This window comes from Rhinatrema bivittatum, chromosome 1 (assembly GCF_901001135.1).
Source record: "Rhinatrema bivittatum chromosome 1, aRhiBiv1.1, whole genome shotgun sequence".
In the NCBI taxonomy this organism is placed as follows: Eukaryota; Metazoa; Chordata; class Amphibia; order Gymnophiona; family Rhinatrematidae; genus Rhinatrema; species Rhinatrema bivittatum.
The window spans coordinates 693,922,933-693,944,066 of NC_042615.1; the positions used below are offsets into that span (position 1 = coordinate 693,922,933).

General features: G+C 44.0%; 1 protein-coding gene across 1 annotated transcript in view; it reads right to left on the reverse strand.

Moving 5' to 3' along the window:
• The window catches only part of WDR41 (WD repeat domain 41), a 176,215-nt gene that overhangs the window by 49,313 nt on the left and 105,768 nt on the right, over positions 1-21,134 (reverse strand). The window contains exons 8-9 of the mRNA XM_029575399.1: positions 14,417-14,527; positions 9,468-9,649 (exon numbers count right to left, since the gene is read on the reverse strand). Of these exons, the coding sequence (XP_029431259.1) occupies positions 9,468-9,649; positions 14,417-14,527 (293 nt within the window). The remainder of the gene's footprint in view (positions 1-9,467; positions 9,650-14,416; positions 14,528-21,134) is intronic.

Consider the following 21,134-nt stretch of genomic DNA (forward strand, 5'->3'; position numbering starts at 1 on the left):
GAGACCGGTAGGTAGGGTCAAGGGCTTGGTGCAGGTGGAAATACTTCCCGGCAGAGGAATACCTTGGATTGAAGATACTTGGAGTAGAGGAAGTCGGGGTTGGACCTCCAGCTGCAACTGTCAGGCGAGATCCTCCTGCTCCTGAGTCGACCAAAGCCAGTGTATCAAAAGTACCTCCGGGGTAGACAATGGTAACCGACACGGTGCATAGGGAGGCAGAACTTGTATTACCTAGGGTCAACTCCCCGATGATCCCTAGGTTTGGGCGTTTCCTGGCCGCTCACCACATTGAGCAAGGAAGTGCCCCTTGTTGCCGCGGTATAGGCACAGGCCCTGGGTGCGGTGACGACTTCTCTCCTCTTGCGAGATCGGACCTCGTCCTAATTGCATGGGTTCTATCCCTTGGGTGCAGGTAGAAGCAGAGGAGGAAGGCACAGGTCGGGGAAATGTAGACTCCGAGTTACCAGGTCTACGACCAGACTTCCCTTCATGGAACCGATGTTGGTTTTGGCGGTTGACCCTTCCTGCCAGGTCGATCAAGCTATCCAGGTCATCCGGGAGGTCCCTTGCTGCTAACTTGTCCTTGAGACATGAAGACATTCCTTCCAGGAATGTACCATGTAGACTGTCATCCTTCCAGACTAGTTCGGCTGCCAGCGTGCGGAATTCAACCACGTACTCGGCAAGGGAACAGGTAACTTGGCGTAACTGGAGTAACTTGGCAACCGCTGTGGGTCTGCGGGCAGGCTCGTCAAAAATATGTCGAAAAGCAGAAACAAACTGTTCCAGGTTTCCAAGAATGGGATCCTTGCATTCCCATAACGGGGAGGCCCAGGCCAGGGGTTTCCCATCTAGCAAGGACATGATATAGCTGGTCTTTACTAGGTCAGTCGGAAACTGAGCAGGCAGCAGGGTAAAGCGTATGTAGCACTGGATGAGGAATCCGAGACACTGCTTCGCTTCCCCAGAGAATCTGGGCGGCACTGGCAGTTGGGTAGAGGTCATAGGAGCAGGGCTGGGCATAGAGGCCAGTGCTGGAGGTGCTGCCGAAGACGTGGCGTCCAAACAGTTAGCCAACCTCTTTACAGTCGCCGTCAGAACATCTAGGCAGTGTTGCTGCTGCTGCAGTCATTGGGCGATTCCGGGGATGGCCTGAAGGCCGGCCAGGTCCGCCGGGTCCATGGCCTTGCAAACTGTTGGATTCGTGGACCCTTGAGCCGGCTGGGACAGATGATGATGCACCGTGGGAAGACCCACAGTGGATGGCGAAGCCGGGAGGCGGACCAGGGCAGGAGACCGGAGGGATCTTCACCACTGGAATCCCGAGGTCCCCCCGGGAGGAGCCCGTGAGGACCCAGGCTGCTTGGACTTATGTGCGGTCTCCTGTGGGCCGGTATCTGAAGAGGAGTTCCAGCGTACTGAAGAGAGGAAAAGCTGAAACCAGGAGGCCAACCGGAACTTCACCACTGGAAGCCCGCGGTCCCCCCGGGAGGAGCCCGTGAGGACCCGAGCCACTTGGACTTAGGCGAGGCCTCCTGGATGTAGCAGAAGCAGGACACCAAGAGCAAGCAGAAGTCAAGGACCAGGAACTGAAGCTGAAGACAGAAGCCAGCGGAAGAGCCGAAGTCAGAAGCCAGAGGACGAGCCAAAGTCAGAAGCCAGAGGACGAGCCGAAGTCAGAAGCCAGAGGACGAGCCGAAGTCAGAAGCCAGAGGACGAGCCGAAGTCAGAAGCCAGAGGACAAGCTGAAGTCAGAAGCCAAAGTCAGGAACCAGGAACAGCAACTAGCAAGCTCTGGAACAGAGAAAACCTCGTTGCAAGGCAAGGAGTAGACCTAGATGCAGGGTTTAAATACCCTGAGAGCATCTGACGTCACCCCAGGCTGTGCTGTTCCTTCCCGCGCTGGCCCCTTTAAATGTGGAGTGCGTGCGCATCTAGGGGGTGGGGCCAGCCACGGAGCGCCGCCAGCAGAAGCCAGAGAGGTCTGTACAGGCCGCAAGGACGCCGCAGCGGCCCGGACCGTCCCAGAGGTAGGTGGAGGGACCAGGGCACGGCCCGGGACTGCAACAGAAACTTCAAGTGCCACTGAGCTTGCCTCATATGGCACTTGAAGTTCATGTTACACCATATGCACATGGTGTAACATGTACTACTCCTGCCATATAGCCTACCATTTTCATGAAGAATCAGGTCATAATTTTCCTTGGCTTGGAAAGATTTAGGATTATTTTTGTTAGATAGTTTAATCCGTACTGAGAGAAAGATCCATTTCCCTGTGTGGTATCCAGACAAGCTCAAGCTCCTATGAAGTTTATTAAATGTATGGGTTGCATATTGGATTTTGGGGAATTGATAATAAATTGCATGGATTGAAGGATGTTCATTGCACAGAGAGTGGAGGCATGTGCTTCCTGAAAGGAATTGCTGAATATGAGCCAAAAGTCCAAATAGGAAAAAAACAAAGGACATTTTTCTTCCTTAAATAATCAGTGATTACAGCAAGACATTGCTTGAACACCCTGGATGTCAGAGAGGCCGAAAAGAAGAACATAATACTGATAATGCTTGTTGGCTATTGTGAAAAAGAAGAAATGTATTGTGAGCTTTGTGAATTGAGATGTGCATATACTTATCTTTGAGGTCCAGAGTGGTCAGCCAGTCATCAATTTCCAAATGAGGGAGGATGGTTCCTAGAGCGTTCATCCTGAATTTTTCTTTCTTTGAAGATCTCTGTTGAGATTCCTGCGGTCCAAAATGGGATCAAGACTACCTGTTTTCTTTGGGATGAGGAAATACTTGGAGTGGAATTATCTTTCTTTGTAGTACTGGTACTGATTCCACCACATTTGCTGCACGGAGGGCAGACAGCTCTTGCTGATGTAGTAGTTCTGCATTTATGGAGTGATTTTTGAAGAGATTGTTTGGAGGCAAAGTTTTGAAATTTGAACAATATCCCTAATGTATGACTTTAAATACCCAATGGTCTATTATAAAGGACTATAATGGGCAGAAATATTGATGCTTTATTCCCACTGGAAGGCTGTTCAAATCTAATCTAATAATTACGACTGCCTCAACACCCTAATTCAACTTCATCACACTCAACGCAACACCAGAGTAACCAACAAAGCTTGACTAGAGATCCCTTCAGTCGCTACAGCCAAACTGGCCACTACCAGAAAAAGAGCATTCTCAATAGCCGGACCACATCTCTGGAACACCCTACCTTCTATAAGACTTCAAAACAATACCAAAATGTTCAAAAAACTGCTCAAAACCTGGCTCTTTAAACAAGCCTACAAGGATGGGATAGGCTAAACCAACAAAAAGGACAGCACCCTGCAGTCTCACACCACCCTTCCACACCCCCCCCCCCACCTACCACCATAACCCCTGCCTCATTCTTTAGCTCCCTCCCCACCCCCATTGATCAACATTAAAATCTGTTTAAGCACCATCAACATCACCCGAATATCCTACAATCTATGATTCTAAAGATACTTCTAACACTCTATTACCTGCTATATTATTAATATATTATACTATATCTTGTTATCATCCCAAAGTTCCTCTATTAATCCCTGTTACAGTTGATCCGAGTTTACTGTACATCCTCTGAGTTTACTGTATATCGTTGCTATAAATGTAAACCGGAGTGAAGGCCAACACCAATACTTCGGTATATAAAAACATAAAAATAAATACATAAATAAATAATCTGAAAGCTATGTTAACAGCATACTGGGATTAAATTTTGGTTGTTTGCTGGAGAAGCTTGGGTTGTGCACACTTCCTAGCATGAGGCCTGCTTTCCTGTTGTTGCTGCTGCTGCTGTCGCAGGCAGTCACTGAAAAGGGTAGGGTTAGTATCTTCCTCGTGAATAGTACTACTGTCTCTCGTAATCAAATTGACTTTTTCTACCTGTAGATAGATGCTCTGTTCTAGTTGCTGACAGGGTAAGGAGCATGGTGCAGTGATCCTTATAAAATCTACCTTGCCTCTGAAGAGATTCTCTGTTGGGCATAGGAGCATTAGACAGTTTTTCATGAAAGTCCTCCCAAAGACCTGATGTTCCCAACCATGCTAGCTTTTTGGCTCTACTGCCTACTGCAGTAGTCCTGGAGGAAGTATCGTAAGCATCATAATCTGATCTAATTAGATGCTTTTCACACTCCTCTGCCTCTTGTAATACTGGAGTAAATGATCCATTTAAAAAGCTGCTGGTTCATGTCCTGCAGCTTTTGTAAAGAATTTTATTTCTTTCTATCTATATATCTCTATATATCTATATAGTTAATGGGCAGCTATCCTGGATGTTAACATAACTGATTAGAAAATCTTTTGGGCCATATTATCTATATGGAGCAAACTATCACAGTTCACATATAAACCTCTATAGAATGCTTTTTCAGTGCTACCTTAGGATAATCTCTATTCAAAACTCTTGATGCTACTGTGATTTATATGCAAACCATGATCTTTTGCTCCAGCCACTAGTGCAGGAAGTGAAAGAAATATCTGTGTTTTAAAGCATACTATCCAAGCTGCTCAGATTGCATCAGTCATCTATACATACTGGAATACCTTACAGTTGCATTTGGTTTTTCACGATCCACCGGACAGAACATTAGAGATTATGTAGTAAGATCTGTCCTCCTGCTTTTTAATAACATGATGCATAGAGTCACGGATGGAAACAGACAAACAGCATGTGTGCACATGTACTGTCTGTCAAACTACACCTGTTGGAACTACTTAGCTGGACTCCGCATCCAGTCATATAATCATACTTTAGTCAAACAAATTGCTAGTCTAAGAATGTGGTATATGTGATAGTATACTCGTGCCTCAAAGTTTATGTTGAAAGGTTGAAAAGGCAGACTAGAACACAGTTAGTGGAAAGATGACATTGTAGTAATACTCTAAAAATGGAAGTGCCAATGGTGCAAAACTGTGTAATGAATCATTCTTTTTGATGACCTATGTTGGGATTGTGTTAAAGTAAAATAAAGTTCATTGGCAAGGAGGGGATTTTATGGTTAAACTGCCAAGAACAATACCGGATATATACATTAAACATACAAGTGGCTGGGCCAGTTGGTATGAATCGTATAATTTGATATGAGGATTTTTAAAAGGAGAGTACATAATTTGATTGCTGGTAGTAGATTGACATGTGATCTATGTAAGTGATATAGAAGTTAGATGTGTTGATTGGCTGAAAGAAAATTAATAAAATTAAGATATCTCCTCTAGCAGGGAAGCAATTGTGAGATGCTGAGTTGCTTAAATATTTGAAGGCAATATTTTTGTTAAGAAATTCATAAGTATGTATGTTAAAATTGGGGATATGTATGTGATGGGAATGTGCTAATATAAAGATAGCTTATGGATTTGTTTTCCTTGATTTTAAGAACAATTCTAGAGGTAAATTTGATAGCATAGTTTGCAGACCCTGATACAGAAGGAATTTTTGAAACACCTGGCCTGTGTCAGGCAATTCTCAAAAGGGGTCAACTAGTAATCTAAGGAAAAATATTGACCAATATAAAAGGAATTATGAACATAAGAGATACTTAACAGCAATGCACACTGTCTTTACTGTTGATAAAGAGTAACAGTATTCAGTAGAACAGTGTTAATTGGGACAGTGGAGAGAAGTTATACCTATAGGGGTAGATTTTCAAAGGGTTGCTCGTGTAAGATACGCGCGCAACCCCCGAAAACCTATCCCTGCCTCCCCCTGAGCGTGACGAGCCTATCTTGCATAGGCTCGGCGGCGCGCGCAAGCCCCGGGACGTGCGTATGTCCCGGGGCTTGCAAAAAGGGGCGGGGCAGGGCCTGAGCCTCCAGGCACAGCGGCCATTTGCTGCTGTGCCCGGGATCGCGGGCCGGCCGTTGGCCGGCGTGCGTAACTTCTTCAACAAAGGTAAGGAGGGTTCTAGGTAGGGCTGGGGGGCAGGTTAGGTAGGGGAAGGGAAGGTGTGGGGGGGGGGGGGGCGGAAGAAAAGTTCCCTCCGAGGCTGCTCCGATTTCGGAGCGGCCTCAGAGGGAATGGAGGCAGGCTGTGCGGCTCAGCGCACGCAGGTTGCACAATTGTGCACCCCCTTGCACGCGCCAACCCTGGATTTTATAACACGCGCGCACATGTTATAAAATCGGGCGTAGATTTCTTCGCACCGGGTTGCGCGAACAAATCTGTGCCCGTGCGCAGGTTTTAAAATCTGCCCCATAATGTTCAGTTGAGATATTTGTGCCTTTTACATAACCAAAATGAAGACATTTTTTGCACATGGGACGATTTTATTGCAAGTTTGGAAAAAAAAAGTACATTTCTATATACTAAAGGACCTATGATTATACCACTGAGGCCATAGCTTTTTGTTTGAATATAAGTGAAGATGTCTCTGAAATATGATAGTATAATCTATCAATGTGATATTTGCAGGAATTTTTTTCAGAAGATTTGTTTAATTGTTTGAAAATGTATCCCCATCTGGTAATTTATTTTTTTACTATGTGTGTTTTAAGTTCAGAAACGTGATGAGTATCATACTATGTAGCTATCATTTTTACACATTTACTATTTTCTTAAAGTTCTTTCTTTGCTCATTCACAACAAGAATATCAGTATACTAATGAGGAACTCACCTGTTTTGTGCTAAAGTGATCTTTGGGCACTTATGGTTGCCCTGTAGATTTGGTTGAAATCTCTTTTGATAAAGTAAATATTGCAGTTTTGCTCAAAAATAGTGTTATTCAGCAAAACTACAGCACTTACAAACAAAAAAAAAAAGGTGTCTGAGGCAGCTTTTACAGTGTCCATTCAAAAAATAAATGGCTATCACAATCTGCATCCAGTGACATCAGATATATACCTCGCCAAGAAGGAAAAAGCCAGCCAGGGTTAGGGGGATTTTCTTCTTTCATAGCCCAGGCAAGAAGATAATGCAACCGAACAACACTGGGCAGCATGCATATTCCCCTTCCCTTGTGACGCAATCCCATCCCCTCACCCACGCGTGTAGACCAATTTCCTTGTGCAGGCCAGCAGAAAACACTTAAAATACTGCTGGCTCCTGTCTACCACACAGCTCACCCAAACTTAGGAAACAATTATGTGGTACAGAGGGATCAGCTTCTTTAAACAGTGCTGCAAGGACAAATCAAACCACAGACTAAGGAGTAGGCCAAAGCAGGTCACACAAAATGAAGGGGACAGCAAAGGAGCTTTTGGAAGGAAAAGGGAGGGATCAGTAGATGAATCAGAAGGATAAAGAAAGAGTAGATGGGGTAGCAGAGGAACCTAGGATACATGGAGTAGTGGAACTTGGGGATTCCCGAGTTTGTGCCAATGAGGAGAGATACCATGAATGCAGGGCCAGGAAATCTCCTCCCCATACTCTAGGAGTGTGAGCATAGGGTCTATAGATCTAATCAGAAAAATAGTACCAGCAAATTTTTTATAAAACATCAATTTCATTACTTTTCACAGGTTTCCAACTGTCTACTGATTAATAGCAAATTTTGTGGCTTCGTGTTGATGCTTAGGGCACTTCCTGTTGCTCTCCATATGGTTGAATTATCTTTAAAAAAAAAAAACTGCAGAACATATATGGGCAGATTTTAAAAGCTACGTGTGGGTGTAGATTTGTGCACGCAACACGGCGCGCACAAATCTATGCCCGATTTTAACACATACGCATGTTATAAAATCCAGGGTCGGCGCGCGCAAAGGGGTGCACAATTGTGCAACTTGTGCGGCCGAGCCGTGCAGCCTTCCTCCGTTCCCTCCTGCCCCCCCACCTTCCCCTCTCTTCCCCTACTTAATCAGCCCCCCAGCCCTACCTAAACCCCCCTCCCCTTATCCTATAAGTTGCGTCTGCCTCTGGGCAGGTGTAGATTGCACGCGCCGGCCGGCCCGCGATCCCAGGTACAGCGGCAAATGGCTGCTGTGCCTGGAGGCTCCGACCCTGCCCCTTTTTCAAAGCCCCGGGACATATGCGCATCCCGGGGCTTGCTCGGCGCGTGCAGGAGCAGGTTTTCGGGGTTACGCGCGTAATATATATGCGTAACCCTTTGAAAATCCGTCCCATAGTTTTCCCCTCAAACATTGTTTTTCCAAATTTTTTTTTTTTTTACACAAATGCTGTAAAAATTATGTTAAAAGAATTAGCTGTGCCTCAGTTGTTATACCAGCCACTGTAAAAATGGCCAATGTGGTCAGTATAATATTGCTAGGATTCCAATGTGCAAAGGTTCAGGGATCCTATCCTCATGGTCTGGTAGGAGAGAGAAGGCAGTACAGACTCAGCATCTCCCCCTCCAGGGACTGAAATAAATTATAAGCTGGCATGGTTCCTGGGATCTCCTCTTTCCAGGGTTCAGGAGAAGACCTTGGCTGAAAGAATTTTAAATCTAAGTGAGTACTGGTAGCATAGTCCTACAGAGACCAATTTCAGTTGAGTTGGAAGCCCAAGAAGCAAGAAGAAATTTGATGGGCCAAAAAATAAGTCTTAGGGGCCTATTTATTAAACCATGATAAGGAAGTTGAAAATCATTTATCTTGCGAGACTGGGCATGCAAATGAAATTTAATGTGGACAAATACAAAGTGATGTACACTTAGGAAAGAGTAACCCAAATTCTAGATACAGAATGCAAGGTTCCACATTAGGAGTTACCATTCAGGAAAAGGATCTAGGCGACATCACTGATAATACATTGAAATCTTCTGTGACTGTGCAGCAACAGCCAAGAAAGCAAAGAGAATGCTAGGGATTATTAGGAAAGGAAAGGAGAATAAAGCAGAGAATATCATAATGCCTCTGTATTGTTCCATGGTGTGACCTCAACTTGAGTATTGTGTGCAGTTCTATAGAGATTTATAAAATAATGAGTAGAATGGAACGATTAAACGTTAATCAGTTGTTTACTCTTTCAAAAGGTACAAAGACTAGGGGGCACACAATGAATTACTAGGTGATACATTTAAAATTAATAAGACAAAATATATTTTTTTTATTCAATGCATAATTAAGCTCTGGAATTTGTTGCCAGAGGATGTGGTGAAAGCTGTTAATGTAGCTGCATTTAAAAATAGTTTGGACAAGTTCTTGGAAGGAAAGTCCATAAACCATTATTAAGGTGGAGCTGCGGATATCCTCTACTTATTCTTGGAATCTATCTACCCCTTGGAATCCTGTCAGGTACTTGTGACTTGGATTGGCCACTGTAGGAAACACTACACTATTGATGGTCCCTTGGTCTGACCTAGTATGGCAAGTTTTATGCTCATATTCATCATTAATACAGTATAGGTGTAAATTTAAATGTACATCTACAACATACCACAAAATTCTACTTCTTGCATATTATTTTCAGTTGTTATAATTAAAAGAAAATGCAAACCTAGACTACTTGGTTTGTAAAACCAATATATGCTAATAATTGCTTAGTAAATCTTACCTCTCCATCTGTTGTAAAATGCTGAACTGAAATTTCCTTTTGTTTCTGTAGTTTTATTTCTTGCAGTGCCTCATGATGTGAAGTAGTATCCCAGAAACTGCGCTCATAAGCCAGCATGGTCCAGTCCAAAGAATCCCAGACTATCAACTCACCCACATGAGAGCCACTGACAAAGGTCAACTCTGGACAAATGCAAACATAGAGAAATAAAGCAATCTGCAATAAAGTGAAAGGTGCTTACCTGCAACTGGAATTCTCTGAGGATAACAGGATGTGAGTCTTCACAGGTGAATTGAAGTACAGCGGATGAAGCTTACCCCAAAGCTTCCAGAAGCTTTTAACATACTAATGAGCATGTGCATGCTGTTCCATGTCACATACATTGAGCAGGGCCCCTTCAGTTCTTAATTTAGCTAATAATATACAGGAATTCCAAAGGGAAGTAGAAGGGTTCTGTGAGGATTTATATCCTGTTGTCCTCGGAGAGTACCTGTTACAGGTAAGCAGTTTTAATTTTATCTGAGCACAAGTAGGTTATACAGTCCTCGCAGGTGAGGAATCCCTAGCTACAGGCTGCCTTCAACAAAAAAAGGGGGGAAAAATTTAGAAAACTGTACCAACAGGCAAAGAGTTTTTGGTGGCCACAGGCTATTTTCTCATTTTATCCTTTTTTAAGGTAGCTTCAAAATAATAACAGGCCCTGGGGAGGATGGAGCTGGATTCTAAACCTCAAATAAACTCCACAGGACACCGCACCCAAGATCTTTATCTCAATATCAATGGGATGTAAAAGCAAGTTTGCTTACCGTAAATGGTGTTTCCGTAGATAGCAGGATGAATTAGACATGCTGTCTGGGAGCGTGTTGCCACCGGTCAGTAGGCGGAATTTTCTCAGTTAGTTACAGAGTTTTTAACTCTGTGTGGCTGCACGGTGATCTTCCCGCGCGATTACCTTGTTTCCTCAGTCTCTTGTAGCCAAGCGAGATGTACCTTAAAAAATGGTAAGTATATATAGACTGTCTAGGGAGGTGGGAAGGGATCGCATGGCTAATTCATCCTATCTACGGAAACACCGTTTACGGTAAGCAAACTTGCCTTTTCCTGTAGATAGCATGGCTGTCTGGGAGTCCCAAACTCCCGGGTTGTGTCTATGTAGTATGGCTTATGAGTTGAGGACACCACCCTTCAAAAAGGTAGACACTTATTAATGATTAAGGGTTGACAGGACTGCCGAACCCAGAGCTGCATCGGAAGATGTTTGTTGCTCGATACAATAGTGGGATGTGAAGGTATGAAGAGAAGATCAAGTAGCTGCTTTGCAGATGTCCAGTAGCGGAACTTTCCTTAATTGGGCAACAGATGTAGCTGTTGCGCGTATCAGGTGCACTTTAGGTTTTGCATTCAAAGTAAGGGAACGTTTATTGTAGCAGAATTGGATGCATTGGGATAACCAACTAGCAATAGTTCTCTTTGAGACAGGCTGATTCGGGTTATTAGGATTAAAGGAGAAGAACAATTGAGATGGTCTGAATTGAGAATACTGAAGAGCTGCACTTCCTGCAGGGGTATATGTACTAGGGGCTGACGTCAGATTGAAATCTGATCCGTCTCCAATTGCTCATAGTCTGTTTAAAAAAATCAAAGACCTAGAAGCCAACACAGTAGAAGAGGACACTGATGTGATTGCGTAACAGCCAAATACTACTACAACAGAATACTTTTCAATTTGAAATGCTTTATATTAAGCTAATAAATGAATTAAGCAATAACAGAGGGTAAAAATATCTATTCCCTCCATATGCCCCTCTTATGATACAATTCAGAATTCCTTAGTCACATTTCCAAAGCTAAATTCCAATATTACAATAGCAGATTAATTTCTTCTTCCTGAAATATTTCCTTACTAAGCAACGGATGGAAGACAAGTGCAACAAGTAAAATATAATGTATATAAATTCCTTCAGATTCAAGGCATATAAAATCAAGGAACCTTATAAAACAGATTAGGAAAAGCCCTATCCTCATTTGAAAAGTTGTTGGTGGTCCCATGTAATAATAAGAGATTAATTTCCAAAATATACCAAATTCTACTTGCCAGACCTACTCTAAGTATAAACAAGACTAGAAGAAAGATGTACTGTACGTTTTACAATTATGAATAAAGAATGGTCAAACATCTATAATGCTGTGTGAGGGTAATTCTGTATGTGCCTCTATTAAAGAAAATGGATAAAAGGTTTTGTACCAATGGTACTATTCACCCAATAAAGAAAATAGGTCTGAAATCTTCAGATAAATGTTGGTGTAATTGAGAGGGTTAAAGGGCACATTGCCAGAAGATGTGGTTAGTGCAGTTAGTGTTTGCCAGAGGATGTGGTTAGTGCAGTTAGTATAGCTGTGTTTAAAAAAGGATTGGATAAGTTCTTGGAAGAGAAGTCCAATACCTGCTTTTATTTATTTATTTAGTATTTTTCTATACCGACCTTCATGGTAAATACCATATCAGATCGGTTTACATCGAACAGGGGGACTGTAACAGAAAATAAACTTTTTTAAACAAGTAATAAACAGAAGAATCAAAGTTACATTTAACAGGGATGGAAAAATTAATTAAGTTGACTTAGAAAATAGCTACTGCTATTACTAGCAACAGTAGCATGGAATAGACTGAGTTTTTGGGTACTTGCCAGGTTCTTATGGCCTGGATTGGCCACTGTTGGAAACAGGATGCTGGGCTTGATGGACCCTTGGTCTGACCCAGAATGGCATGTACTTTTGTTCTTATCATATTTGGTGAGCCTGTCTCACTATTCAGATTTACTGCTAAGAAATCACTTCTTGGGTACACTGTGTGTGATGTAAAACTACTTGTTGGTATTGCTGAACATTAGGAAATCCATTTCACAAATATCACATCTATTAAAGCCTAGCATCATGTTACCAGCCACTGAAAAGCCCAGGAGATGCCATCCCTTGAAGTGCAGCCACACCAAGTATATGCTGTGGAATTAATGTGATTAATCACAGCAACAATTTTCAAATGGTCCAAATACTTGTAAAGTATGTGGGTACTCGTGTAGTTTTCAGCTAATTTTCCAAAAATAAACTATCCTGGTAATTTCCCTTTGAAAATTAGCTGGCAATAATGTATGTGCACTAAAAGCATCTGTGCATTCTGTACCTATCAGTGTGGGCAGCAGAGGAGGTGCTAAAAGTGTGCATACTTTTCAAAATCTTATGTACACATGCCATTTTTCTCCCCTGACCTAACCACAACCCCAGCCAAAAAGTACATGCTTTTTGGAAGCTTCTACTTATTTTTAGCTGGACAGAGAAAGGCAATTTTCAGACAGGCCAAAAGCTGGGATAATAGGTATTTACTAGATAAATGCTTTGGAACAAGTATGCTCTTCCTTGCTTTTCTGGCTAAGTTAAAAATTAACAGCTAAATGCTCTCTCTGTGCACATGCTTCTCCTATTTGTGGTATCCCATTGTTGTTATATCGTCACGTTATTCTTCTCAGTAAAATTTTGAAAATTCAATTATAAAAGAAAATTCAGCAACAGAAAGGTCAAGAGTAAGAGCTTGATGAAATTGATAAGAGGCTTTAAAATGTGTAGTAGAATACAATTGTTCTGTGACACAATAATCAATGTAAAAAGAAATGAAATGTGCCAAGAGTCACCAAATAGAGGGGCCGATGTAATATAAATCGCAGAAAGCGGGCGCCAAAAAGTCAGCGCCTGCTTTCCTAACGTGCGCATGTCGCCCACAAGGGGGGGCGCCATGCAATATCCAAATTAGGGGGTCGCACTAGCAAGGAGGTGCTAGGGTCGCTTGCGCAACCTTAGCGCCTCCTTGCTAACGCGACCCCGCCGCAGCTGCCGGTTATGAAGACAGACGCTGGCATTGGTCTTCATAGCTTGGCGGTCTGCCGAGTTTCTTTTTCATTTTTTTTACTTTAAAAAAAAAAAAGAAGTACAGAAAAGCAGTTTTTTTCTGCTTTTCTGTACTTCTTTTACCTGCGCTCAGCTATTAACGCCTGCTCCAGCTGAGCGCTAAATGTGCATCTGAGACGCACATTTATTTTTTTGCATGCAGAGTGAATGAGTAATAGGCTCATTTCACATGCATTTGCATGTGATGAGCGCTATTACATTCACTCCACATCCAACGCGGGTTAAATAGGCGCTAGTCCCCCTATTGCATTAGGGGTGGATTAGCGCCTATTTAATCTGCGTCAGAGTGCGGGTTATACAGTGCGCTCAGCTGAGCGCACTGTATTGCATCGGCCCCAGAATGAGGTAGTGTAACTTTTCAAATTACAAAACACCTGGGCTCCCTCTGCTGGTCAGAAGGTTTTATTAAATGGTGTAATGCACTATAATGAGAGAGGCTGCGGGTAGAATTTGCATCTTTTCTTCTTATTTAAGCTTACTCAGTGGGAATTGCAAACAAAAACTATAATTCTGTTTAGTCAAGGTTTGTTCCATCCTCTGGCAGTGAGAAATTACTGGATCACTATATAGTCCAAAGAATGAGAGACAGATGCCACTCACTACAAATCATTGAGGAACATTTACATTATCCTGTACACATGCCTGCTCAAGTTTGTAAATGCACAGAGATTACTAGCAATGAGCCAGGGTGACCCTGCTAATTCCACAGTGCCACTGAAAACAGCAAAATTAACATGCGTCTACTGACATTCTTTACTTTTTCACTCTAAATTCCACCTTGAATTTGAACTACTTGAAAGGAATGTTTTTCCATCATCAATGTATTTAAGCTAGACTCTTGCTGCAATACAGGTTTTGTGCTGGTTATTATTTATTTAAAATATATTTTATACTGCCTTATTGATCCAATGGTGTTACCTGGAAATGGAAGAAACAAATTCTCTCTATAGGACTATTTATGTACACATTATATTTACACTCACACTTACCAGTGACATTGACCAAACAGCGAATGTTATCTTGGTGAGCAGAGAGACATTTCACTTCATGGATATCCCATTTGTCAGATTCATCTGTAGGTATTAGTATTTTGAAAATGACTGAAGAGGAAGAGAAGAAGTTTACAAGAAGAGGCAATACAAAAGAATTTAAAAATCACTATAGTGTGGCACGGAGTGTTCTGCAACATAAAGCAGTGACATGCATTAAAAGAAGTTCTAGGGGGAAATAACTTCCAGTTGTGTTAAGGTGTGCAAGCCAACTTTTCAAATTTATCTGGGCTTATTATTGCATATAGGATTCACCTATTGAACATGAAAACCAGAGCTAAAATATAAGCAAAAAAATGGGTGCTAACTGCTGGATATATCTGCCTATTTATTTTATTTTCAGTTTCTTCAATACTGCACACTCAGATAAAGCAGTGTTGCTTACCTGTAACAGGTGTTCTTTGAGGACAACAGGATGTTAGCCCTCACACATGGGTGACATTATCAGATGGAGCCTCAACACAGAAAACTTATGTCAAAGTTTCTAGAACTTTGACTTGCCACACTGAATATGCCCAGCATGCCTTATACCACGCATCCATGCGGGGTTCTTTTTCAGTCTTATAACAAAGAGACATAAATAAAAAAAAAAAACAGGGGAACCCCAGCTCCACAGTATGGTGGGTGGGTTTCGGGAGGACTACCATCCTGCTGATCTGGAAGAACACCTGTTACAGGTAAGCAACTCTGCTTTCTCTGAGGACAAGCAGGATGGTAGTCTTCACACATGGGTGAATCCCTAGCTACCGGCTGCCCCCAATAAAAAGGGGACCAGCAGACATCCAAACCAGAAGCCAATGGGCACAACAACAAATGGTGCTGTTGGTAACAGAGGGGGAGACTGCACAAACAACGGGCCCTAGGCGGGAGAGAGTTGGGTTCCACATCTCAAACAGATTCCGAAGGACAGATTGGTCAAACCTACTATCGAGTCAGCCATCCCTATCCCAAGCAATAGTAAGTTGTGAATGTGTGGAGAGAACTCTACGTCACAACTTTGGAGATCTCCTCCACGGGAACTGCTTGCAAGTGAGCAGACACTGCCATGGCTCGGACAGAATGATCCTTGACATGGCCCCCAAGATGCAGTCCTGTCGGGGCATAACAGAAGGATATGCAATTTGCTGGCCAATTTGATAGTGTCTGTCTGGCAATTGTAATGCCCAACCTATTTCTATCAAAAGAAACAAAAGGTTGGGTGGACTGTATGGGCTTCTGTCTGCTCGGAGGGCAATTTGGCGGGGCACCCCATAGATTCAATCAGTACCCTTGATGGATGATGGAAAGAACCCACTAGTCTGAGGTTATACTGAGCCATTGGCTCACTAAGAACCGCAGCCTGCCCCCAACCAGTGGATCCATCACCCCGGGTACAGGTAACTGGATTACGCTCCCTAGATCCAGTCAAAAGCCCGTCCCTGAGTTGACCGAGGCGCCAGCTAGGCCTTGGGAGCTCTCTTCTGCCTGGGACAACTGCAGGAGCCCTGGTGCTGCTGGCGGGAGCGAGAGAGCGAAAGAAACACTTCTTCTGTCCCGATCTCGCCAACCTCCTAGCAGCGGAGGACAGGTCTGGAGTGCTAGCAGAGAGTTGTTGGAGGGATTCATGGTGGTCCCAGAGTTGGGCCATCGCATCCTTCACATCTCTGAAGAGATTCTCCCCAGAACATGGCACGTCAGCGAGTCTTTCCTGTATTTCTGGTTGGAGATCAGAGGCCCATAACCATGCCATTCTGCGGGTGCCGATTCCTGCTGCAGAGAACCTTGGATGTCGTTTCAAAAATATCGTAGGTCACTTGGACTTCATGTTTTCCACACTCCAGGCCCTTATGCACTAGCAACATGAGGATGTCCTGCTGCTGCTGAGGCAAATGCTTGGCCACCTCCAGCACCTGCTTCCAGATGTCCTGCAAGTACTGACTCATGTAGTGTTGGTAGGAAGCTATATGGGCAATGAGCATGGCTCCTTGAAAAAGCTCTCTCCCAAGAGCATCCATCATTCTGAGATCCTTCCCAGAAGGCATCGAGGAATGGGTCAGAGACTGCTTGGCTCTCTTGACAGCGGACTAGACTACGAACAATTGGTGGGGAAGCTGTTGCTTATCGAATCCGGGAGCCTTCTGGATGAGGTAAACTCCATCAGCCTTGTTATTCATGGGAAGCACTCTGAGGGGTTATTCCCACATCCTCAGCAGTAACTCCCTTAAGGACATCATGCACTGGGACCACCACGACCTTAGGAGGCTCCACGAACTGGAGGATTTCAAACATTTTGTGCCTGGCATCCTCCTCTCTCAGCAACTGAAAAGGGATGGCCTCTGCCATCGCCCACACAAAACCTGCGAAGATTAGGTCCTCAGACGAAGGCCTCCTTCGCTCCTCTGGAGGAGAAGTGTCTGAGGGGAGACCCTCAGAGCCATTGCTTGGGGACTCCATGGTGTCATCCCCCCAGGGGTCATAGGGGCCCTCATCCTCACTGACATTGGCAGGGGATGGGGACCTGGGGACTCTGCCTTCATCCAGAGGTGTAGGCACTGGCGGGGCTGGTCAGAGGGCTGCAGGCCTCAGTGTCTCAGCTGGCCTAGGCGGTGCTTCCTCCTCTGAGGAACTGGCCATGACCACATATCAGCAAGGGGAGGCTGCGATGCCCAGATAGACACCAGTGCCAATTTGAGAACAGATGCCAGCTGGGTCAGTAATGTGACGATGAGCATATGGAGCTTCTCCAACAGTAGCTCTAAGACAGCTCCAGTGCTGTCGGTGCCAGGGAACAGATGTCCCGCATTGCCTACTCAACCTCCAGCTGTACTCACCACTTGAGCTCCTTCTCAAACACTGCCAATGCTAACACAGACTGGGAGGAAAGAGGGGTGACCAGATCCTTTTTGGAACTGACAGAAGGATCTATGACTGGCATCTGGACCGGTAGAGACTGTCATGGACCCCCAGCACTCATGTAGGACTCCTTGCCACGGGGTCGTTTCGGGGGCATTACAGCATGAGCTGGTGCATCCCCGTGCTCGGCACTGTGCACTGACAGAGACCAATGCAGATGCTTCTTTGGCTTCCATCGATGCTCAAAATGGTCTTCCCTCGGTGCTGAGGCCAATGACGAGGAATCCAACATCCTCAGTTTGGTTTAGCCCGACAATGGTCGATCTCCGATGCCCCTATCAGCCGACAGCACTGATGGAGCAGACTGTCCCTGCCAATGTCGATGGCTTGATGTCCATCGGAGCGGCTCCGTGGTCCTTCAGTGCCAATGCAGATGCTGATGATGCAGTATCTTCGACCCGAAGAGGTGCTCCATCTTTTTGAGACGAAAGCGACATCCTTTCAGGGTCATCTGTGTGCATTTGCAGCAACCAGGAACAACATGGGATGCCCCCAGGCAAAGGACAAATTCATCATGAGGGTCAGTGATGGACATGGTCCTCGGGCACTGTGGGAATCGCTTAAACTCCATCTTGGCCATGACGGGATAAAATACATGGGAAGCAAGAGCAAAACCTATGGTGACAGGCATCGATGGCCGGTGGGCACCGAAGCACCGCCGCCACAGGGAATTGAACGTGAAAGGAAACTTATAAATAAACGTTGAAAACCCTTACTAGGAATGCTACGGGGAGGACTGAGAGGGACCAAATGTCGAACACAGGTGAAGAAAAATAGCATTAAGCAAAAAAAATGGAAAGTTTTCCAAAAGAAGCCAAAAAGGCTAAAAGTGAGCTCTCAAACCATGATGCTGCAGCTCCATGGAAAAAGAGAGACTGATAAGGGATGCTGCGTGAGTGTATAGGGCATGCTGGGCATGCTCAATGTGGCAAGTCAAAGTTCTAGAAACCTTGACATAAGTTTTCCGTGTCAGGGCTCCACCTGATGATGTCCTGCTTGTCCTCTGAGAACAGATCTGTCCAGAGTGGTATACAACAGAAAATTAAATCTAAAAATATCCAATAATAACAATAATGCTAAAACCCTTAACCCACCCCAAATACTTAATATTTTAACAGGAGGGCAGCCCTCATACCGTAATCGGCCCAAAAACAGACTAATTATTTGGGAACAGCCAAGGTTTTACTTTCTTTATAAACACCAAATAATTAGACTCCAATCAGATATCCAAAGGCACAGAGTTCTATATTTCCGGGCTAACCACTGAAAAAACTTATTTCAATGTGCCACCTTATGGACCTCATGTACTGATGAAATTTGAAACAATGCTCTATGGGCTGAACGTAAATTGCAAATCTTTATTTTATTTTAATTTATTTATTTTTAACAACTTTAAACCAGAAAGTCATTGCGAGTAGGCCCAAGTTATTGAGAGACAAACGACCTATCTCCTTAGTTCTGCTGCTGCCACCTCCTCCTGCAGCCAAATGGCTATTAGTAGAGTGCTCACAACAAATAGGTTGAAGGAAGGAGAAGCAGCACTTCAGGGAATACATTTTCTGCTTTTATCCCATGGTCGACTTGCCTGAGGCATCAGCTCATACCAAACTGCATAGTGAAAGGGAAGTGGGGGTGAGGGTGAGAGAGAGATAACAAGAAAGAAAGGGAAATAGGAAAGGGAGGAGTGAGACAGAGCACAAGCAAAGAGGGAGGATGGGGAGCAAATGCTGGGACTTGGCAAGGAAGATGGAGTAAAAGGAATACAAACAAACCTGAGGAAGGTAAGAAAAGCTATGGAAGGAAAGAAGAAAGAGAGGAAGTTTAGTGGTGAACAAAAATAGGAAGAGGGGAGGAAACATCTAGGAGTAAAAGGAAGTAATGTATCATCCAATATTTTCTGGGACATACAAGTGCACTATAAATCACTTTAGGTCCATATTCAAAGGGGTTTGTCCAGGTAACTTAAGTTACATATACAAACCCCAAGTTTTGAATTTCTAGTCCCTCTAAGTCATTACTACCGGTAAGATAAAACGTATCTGGATAAGCTGGAGGCATTCTGGGACGGAGTTAAGTCAGCCAGATAACTTAGCTGGCTATCTCCAATATTCAGAGTTGGCTGGATAAATTATCTGGCTAAATCTGGACATGCTTGAGAGCAGTCCTAAAGACATCACGTTATCTGGGTACATGCATCAGGTTAAGTTTTATCTTAACCAGTTATGTTCAAAATTGAGAAATAACTATTTACCTGATAATTTCCTTTTCTTTAGTGAAGACAGGTTAATCCACACCAGTGGGTTATGCACCTCTACCAGCAGATGGAGACGGAGCAAAGCTGATGTCATGGTATATATATCCCTGCACAGACATCAGCATGCCAGCACTGTCTGCAAAAGCCAACTATGGACAGACTAACAATATTTGATTATAACTAGCAACAGACAAACACTCAGATAACAGGGAACACTGAGCTCTGATAAAAAGTGTAACATCACTAATCTAAAGACTGAAAATTACACTTACCAGTCATCCCCAGAAACACAGCCACTCAGGAGGACACTAGAACCACAGACCGGCAGCCAAGGGCGGGAAAGTGGATTAACCTGTCTATACTAAAGAAAAGGAAATTATCAGGTAAGTAGTAATTTCTCATTTCTTAGCATTCATACAGGTTAATCCACATCAGTGGGATGTACCAAAGCAAATCCCTAATAGGGAGGGAGGTTGCCCTCGGTCTAACCCATACTACATGCTCAAAGGCTGCATCCTCCCAGGTCTACACATCCAGGCAACAATACCTGGAAAAGTATACAATGGAGAATCACGTCGCAGCTCAGGAAAAGTTGACAGTAGACAACAATCGAAGCTCCGGGCATGACACTGCTCAAGCCCTAGTGGCATGAGCCCTAACCCATCTAGGTAACAGGTGCTCAGTATTCACATATGTGCCTGAGATAACTTCCTTAATCAAGTGGGCTATGGTAGCCCATTTCACCGACTCACCCTGTTTACTGTCACTGTGGATAACAAATAGGCGGTCAGTGTTCTTGAGAGGTTTAAAAACCTCCAAGTACCTCAACAGATGCCTCTTGACATCCAAGGTCCGCAACAAAGGATGTTCGTTCATATCCCTCTCGCTCCCTGTCCAGTATTGGCAGGGAAACCGAATGATCCAAGTGAAAATCCAAGACCACTTTTGGCAAAAAAGATGAAACAGACCGAAGCTGGACCGCCCCTGGAGACACCCACAGGAACAGTCCCTGGCTGAAGAGCCTCTGCAGCACAAAACTCCACGTGCAGAACAAATTGCCATAAGAACATCGTCCTCAAACTCAGTAACCTCAAGGAAGACTACATAGTGGTTGAAAAGAGAAACTTGCCCAAAAGTTCTAGAACCAGATTAGGGTTCCATAACAGTACCAGCAACTGTAAAGGAGAACGATGATGCTTCACTCCCTTCAAAAACCGGACCACATTTGAATGGGTTGACAAGGGTCTACCATTCACCTGAGCCTGGAATCGGGCAAGATCTGCCACCTGTGCCTTCAAATAGTTATGGGCCAAGTCCTTAAGTAACCCACCATGTAAGAATTGCAAAATGAGCAGCATCTTAAATGAATGAGAAACACTCATAACAAGCCTCAAACACACTCCAAACTCTGAAGTAAGCTAAAGAAGTGGAAAACTTCCACATTTGAAGCAAGGTGGAAAACACAGCAGTGGAAAATCCATGTTTCAGCAACCAAGCCCTTTTCAAGGGCCA